The sequence below is a fragment of the Hemicordylus capensis genome, chromosome 1 (genome assembly GCF_027244095.1).
Source record: "Hemicordylus capensis ecotype Gifberg chromosome 1, rHemCap1.1.pri, whole genome shotgun sequence".
NCBI lineage: Eukaryota > Metazoa > Chordata > Lepidosauria > Squamata > Cordylidae > Hemicordylus > Hemicordylus capensis.
The window spans coordinates 435,307,536-435,324,017 of record NC_069657.1 but is presented as its reverse complement, the minus strand read 5'-3'; the positions used below and the strand labels follow the sequence as shown (position 1 = coordinate 435,324,017).

General features: G+C 41.4%; 1 protein-coding gene and 1 long non-coding RNA gene across 9 annotated transcripts in view; one reads left to right on the top strand and one right to left on the bottom strand.

Annotated features, from left to right (window-relative positions):
- Positions 1-255: 255 nt before the first annotated feature.
- On the bottom strand, positions 256-6,785 carry LOC128340576 (uncharacterized). Its single transcript, XR_008313808.1, has 3 exons — positions 6,521-6,785; positions 3,227-3,402; positions 256-390 (listed from the first exon to the last, which is right to left on the bottom strand). It is a non-coding gene; the product is annotated as an uncharacterized LOC128340576 (long non-coding RNA).
- Positions 6,786-12,657: 5,872 nt separating this feature from the next.
- The window catches only part of ARHGEF33 (Rho guanine nucleotide exchange factor 33), a 67,303-nt gene continuing 63,478 nt past the window's right edge, over positions 12,658-16,482 (top strand). For 6 of the 8 annotated variants that reach the window (XR_008305590.1, XM_053243024.1, XM_053243040.1 and 3 more), the window contains exon 1: positions 13,604-13,789. Coding sequence is in view for 6 of the 8 variants with exons in the window: in XM_053243024.1 (XP_053098999.1) it covers positions 13,606-13,789 (184 nt within the window). In the remaining 2 variants the exon portion in view is untranslated. Of the gene's footprint in view, positions 12,806-13,603; positions 13,810-16,482 lie in introns of those variants that run through there. The other 2 variants (XM_053243062.1, XM_053243084.1) reach the window with 2 other exon arrangements.

Below are 16,482 nucleotides of genomic sequence, written 5' to 3'. Positions count from 1 at the left end.
GTGGACATGTAAACTTTTGAGGCACAAGTGCACTAACTTGAGGACTGTCTAACTGATTTGAACCAAATTTGCTACAGTTGTACTGAGTGAGGTGTCCCATTGAGGGACACCTCAGTGGTGTAGTTTGTAATGATGTCATCCACCCTGATCCAAGATGGTGGACGCATTAACATTTGAGGTGCAAGAGATCTAACTTGTGGACCTCTATTTGAACCAAACTTAGTCCAGTTATAGAGACAATGAAAGGAAAGTAGGCTGATTAATTCTTACTAGAACAACTTGTTTTCATGTGTCTGCAGACTGAGTTTTGTTCTGGGCAGTAGTATCAAAGCACTGTGTGCACACAGAGTGGGACCTTCCTGATTAAACCTGAGCGGGATCCAAAATTATCTGAGTGGACATAAAAAACATGAGCACATGAATACCTTAGATGGAACACTGGTGACAACCTTTCTTATTGTTCTTATTGTTCAGCCAATTAAAGAGATAACATTTTGCTGTAAAAATGTGATGTCTATCTCTCTCGGTCAATTGAACCTGTTCATTAACAGTTGTGTTAATGGATCAAAGGATCAAATATGAAGGGTCAGGCTATTTTTGACTTGTGATGTGCCTTCATGATCATGAATAAAAAGCTTATTTGAGCTCACACCCCTTATTGAATTTGCCTCACTTCTGTCAGGCAACAAGTTAAATTGTGGGAACTATGTCAATTCTTCTTTAGTTCAGTAAGACACCCCATTCTCTATCAAATCTGATGGAAGAATGAAAGCAAGGGACTGAATTAAACAGGAGAGCAAGGTTCCAGAGAATTTTCCCACAACAAAGTCACCTTCAGCGAATGAATGTATATTGTTGGTTTTTGTGTGTGTGTGTATCATAATAAATTCTGTCTATCTATCTATCTATCTATCTATCTATCTATCTATCTATCTATCTATCTATACACACACACCCACACACACACCAGTAAAACTGCTTACAATTTGCAAGCATGTCTCCCATACCACAAACTCTGGACTTCCTGTATTTAAAAGTACCCAAGAAAACTGACGTTTGTTTGAACTGTAACCCTAACCCTAACCCATGCTTTTCCAATGGGAGAGTTTTCCTGCATTTTCCAGGACAGTAGTTATTTTTTCCAGGCTTTTATTTTTTTTTAGTAGTCTGGGTGAAGTCTCAAACTTACATGTGAAAACTGCATGTTTCTAGATTTTGTGGTTTGGTCTGGGAGTTTCATGTAAGTCAGTGAGGCCCAAGCTGCTTTGCATATATAGATGCAGATATAAATAATCAGTTCATGGGTTTATTAATCCAGTATTGCCTAATCTTGCTGGCAATAGCTCTCCAGGTTGTCATTCAGAAGTCCTTACGGATCCCATCCCCTGATACCTGAACCTTTTAACTGGAGATGCCAGGAATTGAACTTGGGGCTTTGTGTGTGCAAAATGTGTGCTTGCTTTACCACTGAACAATGGGGGCCCATAGTCTAGAACAGGGATTAACGTTGGGTCCCCAGATGTTATTGGACTTCAACTCCCATAATCTCCAGCCCCAGTGACCTTTGGTTGGGGGTTATGGGAATTGAAGTCTAACAACATCTGGGACCCAAGGTTGAGAACCCCTGGTCTAGAAGAAGTAGAGTGTGCAAATTGAAAATTCTCTCTCATTGCTTTGACCTTCTTGGATGCTTTGTGTAAGTTGAAAACAGCAATGCTGTTGAGGTGGTGTGTCTTTTACCATGCTTGGGTTGGGTCCTCAGCAAATGTCTGACCTGAAAGCCTTCTACAATCATCCATGACCCTCGCTATAGAAAGTAGGTTAAACTGAGCTGGGGACACACCCTTGTTTCTCTGCAAAGACTGGTGCAGTGTGAGATCTCCTGGGCTGCTTCCTCCCTCCCTGCCTCCCTATAAAAAGAACAAGGGCATTGCTTCAAGCAACAGAGTTTTCCATCACTACTAGGAAAAAAACCTACAATGTACAGTTTAATAAATATCACCATTGTTTTAACCGTTCATCTTCATATTAAACTAGCAGCTGTGTTAACCAGCAGGGACACAAGGATGTGACCTGAGGATTGCATAATTAGATGGTTCAGATTAGATTTGCTTGGATTTGAAATGAGTATTAGCATGTGATAGACCCACTTCAGAAAACACCAGACACCCGTAGTTGCCTTCTTGCCTTCATTTTTAGACAGTAATAGTTCCTGACCCAGGAAAGTCCTGGAACTGCAAGAGATTTAGCAAAGCTGCTGAAGGTAAGTTTAAAACGCATTGCTCTTCCATTTTATGGAGCTCTTTAAAGCTTGTGTGTTTGCTTGTTTGTTTGTAATACCATACATTTAAAAATATATTCTTATCGGTAATGAATTAGTGCTGCACTCACAAGCAGTAAGATATTCTCTAAGAGCAAGAGATTCATCTTATTGCATTAGGCAAACTAATTAGATTTTTTACCTACCTTGGGATCCCAGGCTGACATAGGAAAATTGCTCAAAGCCGTCCCATTGAACTTCAAAGGATATGTGAAGCATTACCTAACTTGTCCTTTTAATTTTAATGGGACTACTTTGTGTAGTTTTTCTCAGTATGTCAGCCCCAGATTGGTGTGTTATGAAATATAATAAATTTAGGTACTGAGAAGGATAAATACTGTTTGACTGCTAAAAGACTTCCCTATTTGATATCAGTTCTGTACTCTCTTTTTTGGGGTAAAGTTGAAGTAACTTGGAATTTATTCAGATTTAAGGGGTGTAATAAGACTCAAAACTATGGGGAAAAAAACCCTAAACTAAATAGAGCCTCCAGTAGGTTTCATTAAAAAGTCCCCAGTGTATGAAGATCAACTGTTAAATATATTCTTACATCCAAAATATTGTAGGAAGTATTAGAGGTAAGCAACCTTTTTTTTTCTTTTTCTTGTTTAGCAATGTAGTCACCAAATGTGAACTTTAGTGACTTTGAATAGTAATTCCATAGTTGGTTTACTAAAGGCACTACCATTCTGTTGATCTGTCTATGTGTTATTTGTCATGCTTGTATTCTGCTCCCAATGATCTCCTGTCCAGATTTCTGACCAGGTCCACACCTGGTCAGTCCCAAAAGCACCACAGCTGCAGGTGCTCTCAGATCATCCATTGGCTCCCCAAATCAATAGATCTTGACATTATTTATTTTGGCTGGATAAGTTTTTGGCCCTAAGTACAGAATCTAATACTTACATCCTAAACACACATGGTGGAGGTTTCCATGGTTATATATTGGAGAAAGCAAGGGGACTTTCTTCAAAGTAGTCATGTCAAAGGCTACATCTCTTTGCCTTTTCTTTTAAGTGAGTCCCATAAGATATGGAATTACTAGGAGCAAGTGGCGCTCTCTCTCTCTCTCTCTCTCTCTCCTGTTAATACATAAATGAAAATGAATAGTTCTTTCCTTCAGGTCATATGATTCTGTGCTAAAAAGAGCATGTCTGTGCAAATACCAATATAATACATTATAAATATTCAGGTTATAGACTGACAAAAGAGGACAGCATCACGCACCTCCCTACTTCCCCATTCTCTATCATCCAAATATTTCAAAATAAAATTTGAAAACATGTTGTGTTGCCCTGTTTTTGAGAGTTCCAGAGAGCTATGGCATTTTGCTAATATTAATGGAGAGGGAAGTATAAGCATGATATATATGGTGGAGAGGGATTAGTGAATTTAAACAATGTTTGCCCAAAGTTCATCAAATTAAAGAATACTGTGATCAGCTAAAAACAAACAAACCCCAAACTCCTGATAATAAGAGGCAAATTGGGGTGGATATGGTAGCAGACACGGTATTTATGGTATTTATTAGTACAGGGGTTCTCAACCTCTGGTCCCCAGATATGGTTGGACTATAGTTCCCATCATCCCTGGCCACAATGGCCAAAGACGGTTGTGGCTGGGGATGATGGGAGTTGTAGTCCAACAACATCAGGAGTCCCAAAGTTGGGAACTCCTGTACTAGAACAAATCATGCAGCTTTGGGCTGCCTCATACAAAGACGGCTTCTCATTTTCTGAAAGGCTCAGATGGACCCTTGAAGAGAAATGCTCTACAGACTTTGCCCAGGAACTTCTCTGACATGGCTCTAAGGGTTGGTTATGTTTGATTTCACTGTAATTGACTACACTGATTTGACTGGACTTGCCCATGCTTTTCTGAGCTCATGAAGTTTGCTGGGCAGAAAAAGGCCTTCTCTGTATTAATATTTGTACAACATTATCAATATAGATGGTAATTATGCTCCATGAGTGGGTGGATTTTGTTTTGTTTTTATTTGTTCCTCTCTGAAGTGCTATTTACCCCCTGCTAACTGGCTACCTCATGGCGCATCAGGGAAATGACCTGATTAGCAAGCCGGAGGTTGCCGGATCGAATCCCCACTGGTATGTTTCCCAGACTATGGAAAACACCTATATTGGGCAGCAGTGAAATAGGAAGATGCTGAAAGGCATCATCTCATACTGCGTGGGAGGAGGCAATGGTTAAACCTCTCCTGTATTCTACCAAAGACAACCACAGGGCTCTGTGGTCGCCAGGAATCAACACCGACTCAACAGACACTTTACCTTTACTTAACTGGGCAAAGAGGCACCTTGTGAAGTGGTGATTCTCTTGTATATAGCACAGGGAGGAAGAGCAAATATCCCTATTTAGCCCCCACGCCACATTCCTTCAATGACTGTGGCTGGTGTCCGCCCTCTTTTTTTAGACTGTAAGCCCTTTGGGGGACAAGGAACCATCTTTTTCTTATTATTCTTTTTCTGTATAAACTGCTTTGAGAACATTTTGTTGAATAGTGGTATATAAATAATAGCAGTAATAATAATGGTAATTGTGGGTGGCATTTAAACTTTTTGCACAGTAGTGCACTGAATGAAAGCTCCTTCTGTGAATCTTACACAGGTGGGAGATATCCTTGCATATCCTTGTAACTCTGCTTCTACTGGCAGTGTGCCCTCGCACCAAAGGCATGGATGCCACCCAGTCTGTATTTCACTCCTGTGCTACAAAATTTTGCAGTGTTCAAATGCTGTTTTGACCATTTGGGGGTGTATGACAATGTGCAACTTTTAATCAACATGTCCAAAAGTGACTGGATGCACACATATCCAAGCACCAAGAGAGACTGAAGAAGTGGCACATTTCCCCCCTAGACATGTAAATAGGTGGCTTCCCAACATTTCCTGCATCATCGTCCTTAAGGAGCTTGTCTTATTGTTCTTGACATGTTTTCCCTCTAATGCATAATTTACGTGTGCTAAAAAAAGAAGTTAAAACCCATTGCTTCCTATCCCACCTATCCTTATTTTACAGGGTGACAGGAAAGAGGGAGAACAATTGTTCTCCCTCTTTCCTGTCATCCTGTAAAATAGGGGCTCTACAATCTGTGATTCCTCCAAACCAAACACTTTTTCCCTGTGATGAATGGCAGGCTCCCCATCAGCGGCCCAATGAACTTCTTGTTTCTGCTGCCTTCCTCAGACTGCCAGAAGAGTGCCACAATATATAACTGGTGGACTATGCTTTAGCTTGGGAGGGGGCAGTGTTACAAGTTGTGCAGGCCTGCTGAGCCCTTCTCACAAAACACTTGTTAAGTAAATGTGGGGACCAGGGGAGCAGGACCATGCCTACTGGTCCTGCTCCTGATATGGACATGATGCCCCCAGTGGTCACATGTTTGGATTGAATAAGGAAGTGCCTGTATCCCCCTTGTAGCCTGAAACACAAGCATGGAGTTCAAGAGTGTAGCTCCTTTCTCATGAATCCTGAATATGTGGCTGCTGAGTAAATGGCCTTTGGGCACAGCAGCATATTAGAGGTAGCACCAGTAAGCACAGTCCTTCTCCCTGTGCAGCCCAAGACATTTTGCTGCCTCCAGCAAAGGACAATATGATGCCCCCTTCACTTGTGAGCAGGTGCTCAGCATTCTCAGGCCATGCTGCTGAGGCAGTGACAGAACACCAGCACTCTAAGACTATCCCACCAAGCCAGGTTGTGGCGGCGGCGGCGGCGGCAAAGACATTCTTAGCTCACACTGTGGGGGAAGTAGAGCAAGGAGTGGGATGAGGAGGATGAAATGGACAGCATGTTCCAGTGGGATGATGATGATGATCATCATCATCATCATCAACATTGATAACAAAATTCTGGCATCGCAGGTCCTTGGGAAGGACTCAGTGTCTGGATAAAACAAACCATTCAATAACACCTGTTTGACTGTGCAAACAAGAAATAACAACAATAATAACAATAATAATTAAAAATCATAATTTTTCAATTTTCTGCAACTGCATACTTTCGACATTGAGTTTGTTCTTCCAGTAGCTCTACAGCCTCCAGCCCTGGTTGCTCAGCTGTAGATCCTGAGTCCTGAAACCCATTTTCCGACAAGTGCCCAGGTACTCTAGCACTCAATGCGGCCCTTGTTGACCCAGGCGACGACCGCTCCAGTATAGAATTTGTTTTTCTTGTTCTCACCTTGGTTGTGGGATTAGGCACATTTAGTCTGACTTCTCAGCAGTGAAGTCTGGTTTGGACGACCCTCCAGCATAGTCCTCTGCATCCTTGAAGCTTGCAAGCCCATCCACCTCATCAAGGTAGTGCCCACTAGAGTGCCCAGTAGTGCCTGTCTTCTTCTGAAAGACTATGAAAAAGGTGCAGTACCAAGTAACTATAGGCCAATAACTTGCCTTCCAACAATGTTCAAGCTCATGACAGCAACTGTAGCAGATGCCGTGCAAGACCACCTAGAAAGGAACAGTTTGTTACCAATGGAACAGAAGGGAAACCATCAGAAAACAAGAGGCACAAAAGATCAGCTTCTTATTGACAAAATAGTTTTGGAAAATTGTAAACGAAGGAAGATGAATCTAAATGTAGCTTGGATTGACTGTAAGAAAGCGTTTGACTCATTACTACATAACTGGATTTTTAAATGCCTGGATATGACTGGAGTGAATGATTACATTAAAAACTTTGTTTAAAAGGCAATGAACACATGGAAGACTCATTTGCTAGTAAACGAAGAAGAAGTGGGAGAAGTTAACATCCGGAGAGGAATATTTCAAGGAGACTCTTTGTCGCCTTTAGTTTTTGTAATCTCCCTAATTCCGCTATCCATTATCGTGAACAAAACAAAGCATGGATACCAAACTTCAAAAACATCAGTTAAGCTTTCCCACCTTCTTTTTATGGACGATCTAAAGCTTTATGGAAAGTCACCATCCAAAATTGAGTCATTACTCAATATGGTTAGAATTTACAACCGTGATATTGCAGTGGAGTTTGGACTGGACAAATGTGCTATATTGGCACAAATCGAGGGAAAATGACAACTAGTGAAGGAATTGAGATGCCAAACGGAAACAACATAAAGAGTCTGTCACCTGAGGAAAGCTATAAGTATTTGGGCATTCCCCAAAGTGATAAGATCAAGCATGCTGAAGTGAAGACCAAAGTTAGTAAGGAATATATCCGGCAAGCAAGAAAGACACTGAAGTCCAAATTTAATGGTGGTAACACTATCAAAGCAATCAACACATGGGCAATTCCTGTAATCCAATATACAGCAGGACACAAGCAAAATTGGATGCACTGGATCAGAAAACCAGGAAAATAATGACCAATCATGCCCTGCACCCAAGAAGTTATGTTGATACGCTGTACCTGCCAAGAAATGAAGGTGGACGTGGAATGTTGCAAGTCAGACTTGAAGAAGAAAAACGAGCATTGGTGGAATACATCAATGAAAGCCAAGAAAAAATGCTACAGGAAGTGAGTAAGACAGGACTGTTGAAATTAAAGGAATCAAAGGACAAATACCAAAAAACAGCAAATGAGGAATTGTCGAGAAAAGTGGCACAACAAACCATTGCATGGTCAGTTCTTAATGACATACAAGTGAAAGTCAACAATAGCATAACATGGCAGTGGTTAAAGAAGGGGACACTGAAGAAAGAAATGGAAGGTATCATTTTTGCAGCCCAGGAACAATCACTACGGACAAATGTTATAAAAGCAAAAATTGATAAGACCCGGAAAGACAGTAAGTGTCAGTTATGCAAGGAAGCGGATGAGATGGTTGAGCACCTAGTATGTTGTTGTAAGAAAATCGTGCAGACTGATTATAAAGAAAGACACAATAAAGTTGCTGCGATGATCCACTGGAACGTTTGCAAAAATTATACATTGCCAGCAAGCAAGAATTGGTGGAATCATCTGACTGAGAAGGTCACAGAAAATGAGAAGGCAAAAATCCTTTGGAATTTTAGAATACAAACTGATAGGCATTTTATTTGCGCACAATATGCCGGATCAGACAGTCATCGAGAAGAATCGGGTTCTGATAATTGATATTGTAATCCCAGGGGATAGACAAGTCGATGAAAAACAACTGGATAAAATAACTAAATACAAGGACTTTCAGATTGAAATTGAGCGGCTCTGGAAAAAGAAACAATAGTGGTGTCAATAGTTGTTGGTTCCCTTGGTGCAGTACCAAAAGAACTAGAATACCATCTTGACACCTTGGGCATCGATAAAATTACAACACATCAGCTACAGAAGGCCACACTACTTGGGACAGTACGCATACTACAACACTATCTTTATTTTTTCTTTAGTTATCCTAGACCCTTGGAAAGGCCCCGATAATTAAAGTACCAAATCCAGTCAATAACATCTGGTAGACTGTGTGTAAATAGCATAATAATAATAATATATAATATAATAATGGTGGCAACATGATCAAAGCAATCAACACAAAGAGCAATTCCTGTAATCCAATATACAGGAGGTATTGTTGATTGGATGCAAGCAGAAATGGATGCGCTGGATCGGAAAACCAGGAAAATAAGGACCATCAGTGATGCCCCTTACCCAAGTGATGTTGATAGGCTGTAAAGGTAAAGTGTGCCATCAAGCTGATTTCGACTCCTGGTGCCCACAGAGCCCTGTGGTTGTCTTGGTAGAATACAGGAGGGGTTTACCATTGCCTCCTCCCACGCAGTATGAGATGATGCCTTTCAGCATCTTCTATATCGCTGCTGCCCAATATAGGTGAACCTGCCAAGAGATGAGGGTGGACATGGAATGTTGCGAGTCAGACAGTCTATTAAAGAAGAAAAACGAGCATTGGCGGAATACATCAATGAAAGTCAAGAAGAAATGATGTGAGTAAGGATGTGAGTAAGGACTGTGTGTATATATAACAACAACCACCACCACCACCACCAATAATAATAAATACTGTTCTTGTTGTTTGTTATTTAATCATGATAAATGAACATTATTTGTTAGCTGCCCCATAACAAATTGTTCTCTGGGCCACTCACAACACAGCATTAAAACATCAAGTAGAAACACATAATACATGAAATCACAATACTTACACACACACCCAAAAATACAAAATAGAGTACAAATCAGTTTTAAACCTTTTTTAAAAATCAGTTTAAAAAACCAAACTTAGAGATCAAACTTAGAAATTAAACTTAGAAATCTTTACCTGGTGTCTAGTGGTCCCTCTAATTTTTTTCATCTCTGTGCGGGATGAGTTTTGTTCTAGGCGGCAGTATCAAGGCAATATGTGTGCACCTGCATTCAGAATGGGGCCTTCCTGATTCAACCTGAGCAGGATCAAAAATGAACTGAATGGACATCCAAAAACTTGTGAGCGTACACATGTGTGCATGCCTTAAGAGGGAACAGTGCTGGTGTCTAAAAGTGATGATGCCAGGTGAACCTCACTGCGGAGGCTGTATTCCATAAACAGGGTGCAACCACCAAAAAGACCTTCTCCCTGGTAGCCACCCACTTCACCTCATTTGGCAGGGGCACTCGGAGCAGGGCCCCCAAAGAAAGTCTTAAGGTCCAAGTCAGGACATATGGGGCAAGGTTCTCTATCAGGTAACCCGGTCCCAAGCCATTTCGGGCTTTAAAGACTAAAAGCAGCACTTTGAATTAGGCCTGGAAATGGACCGGGAGTCAGTGCAGCTGATGAAGCACTGGCGTGATATGATCAAAACACCCAGTCCCCAGTTAATAATCTTGCAGCCCAATTTTGTACCAGCTGCAGTTTTTGGACCATTTTCAAAGGTAGCACCATGTACAACGCATTGCAATAATCTAAGCGAGAGGTTACCAGAGCATGAGTAACTGTGGTCAAGCTATCTCTATCCAGGTAAGGTTGCAGTTGGCATATCAGTCAAAGCTGATAAAAGGTGCTCCGAGCCACAGAGGCCACTTGAGCCTCTAGCGACAGTGCTGGATCGATGAGCACTCCCAGAGTGCGAATCTGGTCCTTCAGGGGAGTGCAGCTCCATCTAGAACCAATATGTTTCTGGGCAAAATACAAAGTGCGGGTTATTACCTTTAAAGCCCTGAATAGCTTAAGTCTGAGTTATCGTAGAGAGCACCTTCTTCTGCATGATCCCCACCACACATTAAGGTCATCTGAGGAGGTCCGTCTTCAGTTACCAACAACACGTCTGGTGGCGACTCACAGGCGGGCCTTCTCCGTAGCTGCTCGTGGGCTGTGGAATGCTCTCCCGGCAGAAATCCGTAATCTGTGTTCATTATTGGCATTCAGGAGAGCCCTTAAGACCTATCTGTTTGGCCTGGCCTTCTAGGATTTTAAAACTGTTTTTAAACCATAAAGGTTCAGCCTGGTTTTCCAGGGTTTTACAAACTGTTTTAATTGTTTTAATAATGGTTTTATGTTGTTTTTACAGTTTTTGATTTTAATAGTTAATTGATTTTAGTTTGTTTTAATATAAACCGCCCTGAGCCATTTTTGGAAGGGTGGTATAGAAATCAACCAACCAACTAAATAAATAAATAAATAAATAGAACAGGCTGCACATAATTCACCTGAGCAGAGGAATTATTTTTATTTTACATTTATATCCCGCTCTTCTTCTGAGGAGCTCAGAGCAGTGTACATGGTTATTTTTATCCTCACAACAACCCTGTGAGGTAGGTTAGGCTGAGATACATGACTGGCCCAGAGTCACCCAGTGAGTTTCATGGTTGAATGGGGATTTGAATTTGGGTCTTCACGGTCCTAGTCCAACACTCTTAACGATTATACTATGCTGGCCAACAGTACTTCTGTCTTGTCTGTATTGAGTCTCAGCTTGTTCACCCTTATCCAGTCCATGACTGCATCTAGACATTGATTTGGGACAAGTCACCACCTCAGCTACATCTGATGAAAAAGAGAGATACAACTGAGTGTCATCCACATATTGATGACACCTCAGGCCAGATCTCCAGATGACCTCTCCCAGCAGTTTCATGTAGATGTTAAACAGCATAGAGGAAAGAATGGAACCCTGCAGAACCTCAAAGCCCAACTGCCAAGGGGCTGAGCAGTGATCCCTAGGCACCACCTTTTGGGAACGTGCCTTGAGATAGGAGTGGAACCACCTCCAAGCAGTGCTTCTCACACCCAACTTGGCCAGCCTATCCAAAAAGATACCATGGCCAATAGTATCAAAAGTATTGAACAGTATCGAAGAGGAGAGCTAGTCTTGTGGTCGCAAGCATGACTTGTCCCCTTAGCTAAGCAGCATCTGCCCTGGTTGTGTATGAAAGGGAGACTAGAAGTGTGAGCACTGTAAGATATTCCCCTTGGGATGGAACCACTCTGGGAAGAGCAGAAGATCTCAAGTTCCCTCTCTGGCTACTCAAAGATAGGGCTGAGAGAGATTCCTGCCTGCAACCTTGGAGGAGCCGCTGCCAGTCTGTGAAGACAATACTGAGCTAGGTAGACCAATGGTCTGACTCAGTATATGGCAGCTTCCTATGTTCCTATGAAAGTCGCTGAGGTGCACTCCCCCTGTCTCTGGAAGGGTGGGGGCAGAGGGATCTGTGGGGTGGCACTTATGGTGGCAGGGGGCCATTGCTTGTGGCCCCCTGTGCCCCTCCTTGTACCCACACTTGAGTGTGGCTGTCACCTCAGGTGGCTAAAATTTATCTTTGTAACCACTTATTTATTTATTTATTTGTTTATTTGAAATATTTCTATACCGCTCACATCTCTGGGCAATTAAAATAATTTAAAACATAAAACCAATTAACAATTAAAATAATATAAAACACTGAAAACTTAAAAAACCCAATATTAAAAATATTAAAACTATAAATCTAATTAAAAGCCTGGGTGAATAAATGTGTCTTCAGTGCCTTTTAAAAAGTTGCCAGAGATGGGGAGGCTCTTATTTCAACCGAGAGCGCATTCCAAAGTCCAGGGGCAGAAACGGAGAAGGCCCGTTCCCAAGTAGCCGCCAAATGAGTTTTCTGTAGGCAAAACATATCTATTCTCTTCATCATTTTAGAACCCAATTTTGCCAAAGGACTCTAGCGACCCAGGGACAATTTTCTCCCCTCCTTTGTCCAATGGTATCCACACCCTTGCAGATATATATATTTCACATAGCTGGATAACTATTCTGTAAATGCAGCCATGAATTCAAATATATTTCATGAATAGCAAGTTATTAAATTCCTTGGATTTGTTTTTCCCTTTTTCCAGGGAGTGGCATTGCTGGCAAAAACTGAATCAGTAACTTCATTATAATTTTTTCCCCCATTAGGAACTGGATCATCTGATTCAACATTGAACTCACATGCTACATTCTTCAAAACCATGGGATGTCTTTTTGTGAACAATAAAAGCACTTTGATGAGGGGACAGACATCCTGACTAGATGGAAAAACACCAAAAGCATTTAAGAGGCATGGATTCAAACAGAAAAGAAGGTATATTGTATTTTATAACAAAGCTTAACATCCTCACTGAATGTTCTCTCAAGTGAGGTTAAAAAAAAAAATTCTTTCTGCAAACAAAACCTAGATTTGAAAGCAGTAACACTTGGGGCTATATGTTGGGGGACTTGGAGGTAGTAATTTTTAAAAATATTATTTATTTAAAATATTTATATACTGCCCAAAACATGCATCTCTGGGTGGTTTACAATTAAAATCATTTAAAACATTAAATCAATCAATTAAAATCATGTAAAAGATTGAAAATATTTAAAACCCAGTATTAAAATTATTTAAAACTATAAATCTAATTAAAAGCCTGGGTGAATAAGTGTGTTTTCAGTGCCTTTTTAAAAGTTGCCTTAGATGGGGAGGATCTTATGACTTCATTCCATGCATGGGCATAGCAAGGTTGGAATGGACCCTAGGACAAGGTGAAGAGGAGTCCCCTCCCTTCCTCTCCTTCCCCCACCCCCATGTCTTTAATATGCAGCAACCAAGAATTGTGACACTTGCAGGAAAATCTTGCCAGTGTTGATGGCAAAAAAATGTATATCTAATCCAAGTTTACCTGATTTCAGGACTGGTTAACAAAACACCCACTAAATGCTGTGACTTCCTCCTCTGCTCTGGAGCCTTGTAACCAGGATTCCACAGCAAACCCCTGGCTTGACCCCTCCCACCTTCTTACCTCTGTGACTGATTGGCTCAGGCTCAGCACAGCCCTCCCTCAGCATGACTGACAGGCTCAGCAAGTGAGGGCAACATTTCCCTCACTGCTGAGGCTATCAGTCATGCTGAGGGAGGGGTGGACTGAGCCTGAGTATATTAGCCAGTCAGTCAGGAGGAGGGAAGGTTGCTGCCTGACACTCCTCCACCCTTTCAACGTCTCCATTCCCTCCTGGATAGGGCACGTCGTGAGATTTGGGGCCAGCAGTGTGCAAGCGAGTTGCAGAGATGGGAGGTGGAGAGCAAAGAGTGAGTTGCCACCAGCTCCAGTGAGTCCAGCCGTAGTTGTATTTATACAGATATAGACATTTTAATGGACTGCCACCCTAGCAGGTGAGGGCGCTATGGGAGGTGGCCCCTCTCAGTGCCAGGCCAGGGACAAATGCCCCTTCTAGTTCTATTGTACCTGCACCCCTGAATCAATGGCCATAGAGACATGGCCTCAAACAGAACAAATATTCAGAGAAAACAAATGTTCCGTAAGCATAGACCCATACAGCCAAATCAGTCATGAGCAGCTACAATAATGACCAAAACCTCAATATTTTTGTTCACAGGGTCAGGGTGGAGGGAGGTTTTAATTTTATATATTCTCATTTATCAGCACTAGCTGAAGTAGAAATTAATTTCAGGATGCTTTCAATTAATTATGTCCTTAAGGGAATGAAAACACTCTTTTGGTCTCACAGCAGGGGTTAGACAAAACCAATACTCGGCTTGTATCTGTCTTTTGTGTTCTGTTGAAGGGTGTGTGTGTCTGTGAATGGTCGTGGGTGAAGAATGAATGATTCAGATGTTTAATTCATGTTGGCTTTCTCATGCTGGTTGTTGGTAGAGCGGTTGCCCCCATTCCTCTCCCATCTTATTATATTTTATCGTATAACTAAATGGCAATATGTTGTGCAGCACTGCTCAACCAGGATTGTAAGAGGTACACTGAAGACTAGTGCATAATTTATTTTCCCTCCAGGATACACCAAGTTTATTGTAGGAACTGAAGGCAACAATATGGACTGCCCAGCCCATGTTGATCCTGGTTTGTTTATTACCAGATTTCTGGACCAGCAAAGACTGAAGGCTGACGTTTGTTCTGTATTTATCTAAATTGTGAGGATCAGAAGTGCTGAAATGAAGCTTACACCTACCCCCGAGTTGTGGAACCTTACCAGAAGACTTTACAGTCAGGGCTGTTACCCTGAATCTTTTTCAGAAGAGAGTGTGTGCGTTCACACACCAGCCAAACTTACCCCAAAGTCCCTTTGGGAGCCTTTGAAGCACTCCACACACAAATCAGGCTTTGTCTTCTAGCTTATCTCGGTGTATTTCTGGGTTTTTAAAATGCTTGTTTTAAGTGAGTTTTTCTGAAAACACCAGAGCAAATAGGGAGAGGAACTGACATAGAATCATTAGCATGATAAGAGGGATACTCTCTTTATAGATACAGATTAATAATAATAATTATTATTATTATTATTAACACAGTCAGACAGGTGTTATTGACTGGTTTGTTTTATCCAGACATTGAGTCCTTCCCAAGGACCTAGGATGGCTGAATTTTATTGTCAATGTTGTTGCTGTTGTTATAGATATCGTCGCAGAATATAGGCTGTTCCCAGTAAAGTTGCTTTTTGTAATTGGCTGATAGTGATTTCTGTGGCCCCTATGGTGGTATTATTATTATTATATTTATATCCCGCTCTTCCTCCAAGGAGCCCAGAGCGATGTACTACATACTTAAGTTTCTCTTTCACAACAGCCTTGTGAAGTAGGCTAAGCTGAGAGAGAAGTGACTGGCCCAGAGTCACCCAGCTAGTATCATGGCTGAATGGGGATTTGAACTCGGGTCTCCCCGGTCCTAGTCCAGCTCTCTAACCACTACACCACGCTGGATGTAGCTCTTTCGTAGTTTCTCTCCCCAACCCCTTTGGCTAGAAGGAAAATGCCTGCTATGTGAACTTGCATCAAAACAAAACCTGAGCAGCGGGGAGGGGCTGCTTCCCTCAATGCTGCAAGTGTAATTTGAAGTGCCTTCGCTCAACATTTACCCTGCAGCATGAAGCCATGTGTGGATAACTCCCAGATAGTACTTTACTGCAGACTTTTCAAAGTTTCCACACTATTTTCTCAAATGGTCTCACTCACAGTCCAGACACTCTTGAGTAGGTTTCTGTAGATGTCTCTGCTCCCATGTAGTACAATTTTATGCTCTCTGGCCAAATTCTGAGTGTAGACTTTGTGCAATTCATTACTTTTCTTAAGTAGTTATTTTATTTAACATATTTATATACCACTCAAAACTGAGGTCTCTGGGCGGTTTACAATAAAATACCACAAATAAAAACTCAATTAAAACATTAAAGCAATTTAAGATGTAAAAACAGTGTTAAATTCTATAAGTCTAATTACAAGCCTGGATGAACATATGTGTCTTAACAACCTTTTAAAAAGTTGTCAGAGATGGGGAAACTCTTATTTCAGCAGGGAGTGCATTCCAAACCCTAATTTGCAAGACCTAAAAAGGGTGTATTTGCAAAACCTAAAAAGCAAGCAATGCTGTGAAAATTGCACGCGATCTCGATCTGTGCTAAGTGTGTGATCAGAGTGGCCGTCAAATCATGCTACAAGGGAGCAAGGAAGTCTCCAGAAGTCTATGCAAGTGTCTGGACTGTGAGTAAGACTGTGTGAGAAACTAGTGTGGAAGCTTTAAAAAGCCCACACTAAACTGCTGTCCGGAAAGGCTTACTCAGTGCTATGTGGAAGTAACCTCACAGTGCTGCTTTTGCTTCCAGACACATTAAGATATGCAAACGAGGTATAGGTTGAATGTAGTAATGTTATTATTTTATGATATGCTGTTAGCTGCTTAGGGTTCTTGTATGGAAGCAAATGAGGCATAAACACTGATTGATTTTGTATTTTTTATACCGCCCTACATAAAATCT